General features: G+C 49.2%; 1 protein-coding gene across 1 annotated transcript in view; it reads right to left on the bottom strand.

Moving 5' to 3' along the window:
* Nucleotides 1-1,641: 1,641 nt before the first annotated feature.
* LOC125030460 (putative fatty acyl-CoA reductase CG5065) overlaps nucleotides 1,642-7,500 on the bottom strand; it is a gene marked incomplete in the record, with an annotated part of 31,757 nt that continues 25,898 nt past the window's right edge. Inside the window, 1 exon segment of the mRNA XM_047620501.1 lies at nucleotides 1,642-4,954. Coding sequence (XP_047476457.1) covers nucleotides 4,798-4,954 — 157 coding nt within the window.

Below are 7,500 nucleotides of genomic sequence, written 5' to 3'. Positions count from 1 at the left end.
AGGGTTGAGGGGGGGGGGGGGGAAGGTGTGGGTCGGGGTCGGGATTTTAAAGAGTGTACATGTGTGTTGATTATGTGTAGGTGTGTGTCTGTGTACATTTTGTGCGTTGGAAAAAGATCACGCGAAGCGAACTGAGGTCGGAGCGCCGGAGGACAGTTGGCAAACCGCGAGTTCTGTGCAATTCCTCGACTCCTTTTCAAATTCGAATAATCATTACCGTCAAGTAAAATAACTATTTAATCTTCTTAACATTAATCACGATCAACGACAGAACAGTCACTGCCCCCCGGGTTAAATATTCACCCAAATTTAAACCAAAAAAAATAATATTAATAATAATAATACGGATTCATATATCGTGCATAAACAAGACCACTTTTAGACCGTTATTTTGTTTTCTATTTTTTTTTGTCCGTATGTCAGTCCACTTTTCCTTCTTGATTTTCACATTTTTTCCCGAAGCAACAGTCACTTTCTTCCTCTGTCCATGTTTCGCTAACCTTCACTCGGGCAAGAAATTACCTCACAGAAGGTCGGGGCGAAAAGAAAGGAAGGAAGACGGGAAGGAAATAAGGTCGGGCGGAATGGGGACGGGGACGAAACAGTGCTTCCCAACCAAGGTCTATTTAACTTATTAACACCTCGTTTTCCCCAATGGCACTACTCTGACTACACGTGGCCTTTCGGTTCGCACTTATTCACTCCTTTTTAACTCCCTTCAGAACTCACTAAATGCCTCAAAGCATACAAAAACTGTAACAGGTTCATGTTACGATCGTTAAAGGCGTTCTTAAACAACACGTGTTCCAAAGATCGGCGGAAACACACTTGCCTAAAAGCGCAGGTGCCTTCCCAACCCAACACAGGTGCGGAAACATTGAATGGCATCGTTTACACACCCGTAAGCTACGTACACAAGCCTCGAAAAATTAAATCCGTGCTTCTTAAATTGAACTGTCCAACTAAGCTCTATGGTGAGTGTACCCCTCCCTTTTCCTTGACCAAATACGTTACAGCCTAATCAAATTAAAAAAGAAGATAAAAATTCTATAAGGACGCTTCAGAAATCACCTAACGCCATCTAACCATAACAACTTCAAAGAGGATGGAAATGATTCTACAAAGATGGGAAATATGGCATGATTAAGTTATCCCCTAGAGTCATGGCAAGTCCCTCCCCTCCCATCCCTAACTTTAACATCACCGAAAACAAGTGGAAAGTGACTTGACGTCCGCATAAAGGATCTTACTGGACAGAAAGACTGAAAACAAAGCGCTTTTCACTTAATTTCAAGGGAAATCGTGTTTGTCCAAAGTTACCAGGTCACCCGTGCGTCCCTTCCTGTAGGTGACAGGATCTGAATAATTATGAAAGCTGTGACTGTGGAACTGTGACTTTCGGGCTGTGACTGTGAAGACACGACTGACGCATTTCCCTAACCGCAGTTCGTGTGAATCTGCCTCGCTCCTCTTCGTATCTTAGCAATAACTCTTCTCTGATTTATATGTCCATCTTGCTCTTACGATCCAGCTCCGTGCCTGTTCCGCTTTCATGCGTCTCTTTTATTCTCTCTCTCTCTCTCTCTCTCTCTCTCTCTCTCTCTCTCTCTCTCTCTCTCTCTCTCTCTCTCTCTCTCTCTCTCTCTCTCTCTCTCTCTCTCTCTTTCTCTTTACCTCTCTTCTCCGTTCGAAATCATCTCAAACACGTCCGTGAGAAAGAAGAAATTACAAAAAAGCACCAGACTTCTTTCTCTATTTTTTATTGCAGGAATGTGGTGGGCGAACGTGCTGCCTCTGATAATGATAATAATGAAATAAATACAAGATAATACTGAAGGCATCCTTAACACAAAAACAATCACGAAAGCCATCGTCTTAATAAGCACGAGTAATGATATTGATAATACTGAAAGGAATTGAGGCTGGGCCGAAAGCACTGAAGATACACGCAGTCACTGAGAAGGGGAATATTTCCAAACAAGAGGAAAGTAATATGAACAATTCATAGCTATAACGACCTGGGAAAATAACAGTCACAGTGGTTACTTAGTGAATTAATAATCAGCGCGAGATCACCGCCAGCAGGGAAACAAGACTAACCTTTTACGAACGAAGACTTAACACATCCCACACGAAGACGCTCAAGCCTCTCCGTGTTGCAAATTGGTGACTGCAAAGACACGATTTGTCTCTTTCTAACCGAATGACGAACTACACTTCCCGCTGACATACCGAATTACATCAAAATATAAATCGACAATAAATAAAGGATACGGTGGAAAAGGAGAGGCGAGAACGGCCTTCAATAACAAACCCACAAGTGCGTCTTCCTTCGTGCTGACTCCGATGGTCCCGGAAACTAACGGAATGTTGGAAAGGGACAGAGCTAAACACCGACATGTATACTTCATTTGCATAACCCGATGTTTATTCATAACAACCTTCTTTTTTTTTTGGATCAAATACATTGAAAACATTGTAAACCGTATAATGTCTTTGGTAATTAAATCATGCAATAAGAAAGGATATGCTAACAAATGCAGGAATTCCTTATCTTTTAAAAGTCGACAGCACAGACAATCCACCTTTCTTAACGAAAACAATAAATGCGACGAGAAAACAAGACTCGAGGAAAAATGAAATACAGAATACCGGTACATACAAATGCTGGTTATCCGCACGCCCACGGGTTGCGTGGGCATGGAGTAGGAAAGAAACTCTATGATATATGAAAAAATGGAGAGAAAAATACAAGATGTTCCATGATTGACTATAGGATGCGCAGCTAAGTTGCAAGTTGCATTATCAACGATAGATCCGCAAAGGCATCCCTTCCCCGAGCAACATTTCAACAGCAAGGTGACGGAGCCATTCGCACAATGCAATGCCTGAACGTTTAATATAAATGTTCTCCTTTCAATAGAAATATCAATAGAAACGTTAATGGATGTGTGCGTGTAAGTGCATAAGTGTTCATTCATGTATATATACACAAACACACACACATATTCAAACGAAACAATTACAGGGCACCGTTGTCTCATACGTGGCTCAACCCAAGCTTTGATAACGCTTCGCACTCTATTCGCACGAGCACCGTAGCGCCCCCGGTGCAGGCCATGCCCCCAGGAACCGCGAGTGAGGGTCCCTATGCTATCCTTCAATTCGTAAGCCGACGTGGGATTCCTGGATTTTGGTCTCAGCCGTGAGATGCCGAGGCTGCGGCGGAACCGAGGCAGAGACGCCGCCCCGGTCTGCGAAATGCCCAGTGACTCGCAGCGATCTCTGTCAGGAGCCTGCGAGGTGCGGTCCGGGCCCCCGAGAGCCTGCGCGGTGCGGTCTGGGCCCCCGAGAGCCTACGAGGTGCGGTCCGGGCCCCCGAGAGCCTGCGCGGTGACATTCAGAAAGCAGCGACGTAAGGTAATACTAGTCCCTCCCCCTTCGAGTGAATACAAACTTTGTGCGGCAAATGACAACAAAACGGAGAGTTACCAGAATCCCGACTACGCAGCGAAATAAGGCGTGACCGACATTAGCTTGAGCATCCTGGGACGAGCCTGGCCGCGAGGCGGGATGGGGCGGGCGGGCAAAGGTCCCTCACGCCCATCGCTCGCAGGAGGCAGGCGGGCAGGGGGGCGGCCACAGGGCGATCTCCCGTGCACGTGAGAGAGCGCCCCGGTGGGAATCGACTCCGCGAAGGCCCGAGGCGCTGCCCGAGGGGTCTCGCGTCGGGCCGCCCCCCGCCTCCACCTGGCGTCCTACCAGAAGGCTGCCCGGAAGGACGCTCCTCTCTGCACCCTTGGGTTTACACTTTACACTAAACTTCGTCTAGCTTTAAAGGCGTTCCTTGGGACAGCCAAAGAATCCATGCACTAGAGACTTTATGCCATATATATACACAGTTTACTGCTAAAATGTTCACTAGATGACTATGCGCCTAAACACCCCCTCCAGGCCTTCGCGTCGCGGGCCGGAGAGTCTCGACTCGGCCACTCGGGCGCGGGCCAGCGGCTGCGGAGCAGGCATCAATTTCGAAGAAGGGCAAGTTTATCACAGATCTCGACGCGGCTCAGGGCCCTTCCCGTCCAGCCAGTGGCGGCGCACTGCTTCCAGGCAGGCCAGGGCAAGAGAGAGCGGCGGAGGAAAAGACTGCACAAGGGACTCAAAAAAAGGGCATTGGCGGAGGATTGCAGGAACGCCAGAGGGAACCGCAGCGCAGAGGAAACACGGGATGAGAGGCGGCGGAGCTGTGTCCTAGAAAACGGGCCTGAGGTTTTGACTAGGGAAGTTCGAAGGCGGCGCAGGCGGAGGGTGACGGCGGTTTCGCGGCCTCTGGAGCGGGGCGTGCCACAGATCCTCCCCCCCTCTCCTGCACCCCCTCCCCCTCTCCTCCTCTCTGTCCCTCTTCTCTTCTCATTCTTCGGATCCGCCCGGCGCACGACAATGACAATAATCAAGTAAAGGGGAAAGTGAGAGAGAGAGAGAGAGAGAGAGAGAGAGAGAGAGAGAGAGAGAGAGAGAGAGAGAGAGAGAGAGAGAGAGAGAGAGAGAGAGAGAGAGCCTCCCTCGGCGTCGCCTCGCCCCGGAGCAGGACCCGCGCGGGCGAGCGAGAGGCGCGAGAGGGCGCGGAGGCCGAGCCTGAGGGCCCAACCGCGACAAGATATCGATGATTATTAACAACAACGGGTCGAGCTGAGGCCGCCCTTATGAGCACAGCCAGGCGCAGGGCGAGGGTGACCAGAGAAAAACGACGATGACGGAGGAGCTGTTGGGGTAGATCCTAGGCGGTGGCGTGCCTCATATCCTGTTGAGGATCGGCAGGTGGGTGAGGAGCCTGACGAGGAGGCGGAAGAGGCCGTACCACGCTCTCCGGGCCGCCGGGCTGCGCAGCATCACCAGCCGCCACGCCACCACCACCACCAGCACTCGCCACGCCTGCTGGATCCACCACATCCTGGAGGAGGAGAAATCAAGACATTATATCAGCGTTTCAGGGACGGAGGGAAGGGGGGGGAAGGGGGGGCCATTCGCGCCGGAAACCTCCCAAGCGCACGACCGTTACTCACTTACATATTTACTTCGGCTTAAACCGCAGAGCCTGAGCTGCATGGGGGGAAGGGGGGAGGGGGGGAGCGGAGGGTTTATTATGTCTCTTTTTGCCCTCTCTGTCGAGTCAGTCAGTCTGTCAGTCACTCAGTTTTTCAATCTCTCTGTCAGTGTCTCTTTTCCTTTTCTTCAGCCTCTTCTTTACGTCTCCCTCTCCTTTCCTCTCCTCTCCTTTCCTCCCCTTCCCTCCTTTCCCCCTCCTTTCCCTCTCCTTTCCCTCTCCTCTCCCTCCCTCTTTTCCCTCTTCCACTCCCCCCCCCCCCCCAAACACACGCGCCCGCAAGAGGCAAAGGTGTTGGTCGTCAACTAATATTTACCCTCCAGACTCTTGGTCACTCCGGCGCGATGGCCCCGATGTGCAGCCACGCTCGAAGGGAGGGAGGGGAGAGGCGGAAATGGGAGGGAGGGAAAGAGGGAGGGAGGGAGGGAGGGAGGGAGGGGAGAGGCGGAAATGGGAGGGAGGGAAGGGAGGGAAGGGAGGGAAGGAGGGAGGGAGGGAGGGAGGGAGGGGAGAGGCGGAAATGGGAGGGAGGGAAGGGAGGGAAGGAGGGAGGAAGGGAGGGAGGGAGGGAGGGAGGGAGGGGAGGGAGGGAGGGAGGGAGGGAGGGAGGGAGGGAGGGAGGGAGGGAGGGAGGGGAGAGGCGGAAATGGGAGGGAGGGAAGGAGAGAGGGAAGGAAGGAGGGGAGAGGCGGAAATGGGAGGGAGGGAAGGGAGGGAGGGAGGGAGGGAGGGAGGGAGAGGGTGAGACGGAGGGAAGAAAGGGGGAGATGAAGAGACAGATAGACAGAAGTATGAGGGTAGGAAGGATGGTAGATGGGGGAAGGGGAGGGAGGGAAGGGAGGGAGGTGAGGGAAAGGAGGGAGAGGAGGGAGATAGGAGAGGGGGAGGTGTGTATGTGTGTGTATGTGTGTTTGTGTGTGTGTGTGTGTGTGTGTGTGTGTGTGTGTGTGTGTGTGTGTGTGTGTGTGTGTGTGTGTGTGTGTGTGTGTGTGTGTGTGTGAGTGTGTGTGTTTGTGTGTGTGTGTGTGTGAGTGTGTGTGTTTGTGTGTGTGTGTGTGTGTGTGTGTGTGTGTGTGTGTGTGTGTGTGTGTGTGTGTGTGTGTGTGTGTGTGTGTGTGTGTGTGTGTGTGTTTGTGTGTGTGTGTGTGTGTGTGTGTGTGTGTGTGTGTGTGTGTGTGTGTGTGTGTGTGTGTGTGTGTGTGTGTGCGCGCGTTCGTGTGTATATGTGTGTGTTCATGTGTATGTGTGTGCGTGCGTGTGTATGTGTGTGCGTCTATGTGTATGTGTGTGTGTGCGTGTATGTGTATGTGTGTGCGTCTGTGTGTATATGTGTGCCCGCGCGTGGAAGCGTGAGCGTTAACGTGACCGCGTGCATGCGGGGGTGCGAGCGCGTGGAACCCATCGCTCATTGCAAGCACAAACACACCGTTCCTGTGCGTGCGTGCGTGCGTGCGCCCTCCCGAAAAAAGACTATGGGCGACGGGAGAAAGGCGCGCGTACGGAAGATGAGTCAAGCGTAAAGGAGAAATAACAGATAAGATACGATGACGAGGCAGAACACGAAAAAAATAGAAAGTACGAAGAAGGAAGATAGCAAAGACTGAAATGACGGAGGAAGAGGAAGGGAAGGGTGACAAACCCGCATAATAAGAGACAAGGAAAGAGAGACACCGACATCGGCGACACAATTCCTTCCTTTTCTAAATTAATAAAAATGGGAATAAAAATAATGATAATGATAGTAATAATAAAAACAATAATAACAATAATGATAATAATGATAATGATAATACAATGATAATATAATATAATATAATACTAATAATACTAATAATAATAGTAATAATAATAACAATAATAATAATAACAACAACCATAATAACAACAGTAATAATAATTCAATAATAATAATAATAATAATAACAATCATCATAAATAAGAATAAACATAATAATCATACTCATAATCATAATCATAATAACAACAAAAACAACAAAAACAATGCCAACAATCATCTCGATTTACACATCACAAATAAAAAAAAATAAAAAATAAAAAATTCAGACCTCCCGCTAACTAAGCCCAGCCTCCCAAGATGTCGCGGATACAAAAGCGATTTCAACGAAGCTCTGATCAAATTCCCTTCCAAATTCCTTGCAAACGACGCCCACGACAGAATGACACTAAATAATGCCAAAAAAAAAAAATATATATATATATATGTATATAATAAATAATAATGACACAGTAAACGGATGCATTATAACAGAAAGAACGACCGATATCGCGAACGTGACGCCGCAGATTGAGGAGGAAAAACGAGAGAAAATAATTAGGAAATAATGCAACAATGCAAAGTAATAAGGAAAGGTTGGAGGGAAGGAGGGGGAGGG

This window comes from Penaeus chinensis, chromosome 2 (genome assembly GCF_019202785.1).
Source record: "Penaeus chinensis breed Huanghai No. 1 chromosome 2, ASM1920278v2, whole genome shotgun sequence".
NCBI classification, from domain to species: Eukaryota; Metazoa; Arthropoda; class Malacostraca; order Decapoda; family Penaeidae; genus Penaeus; species Penaeus chinensis.
Note: the sequence above shows the minus strand (reverse complement) of the source record. Positions and strands in the feature narration are given on the sequence as shown.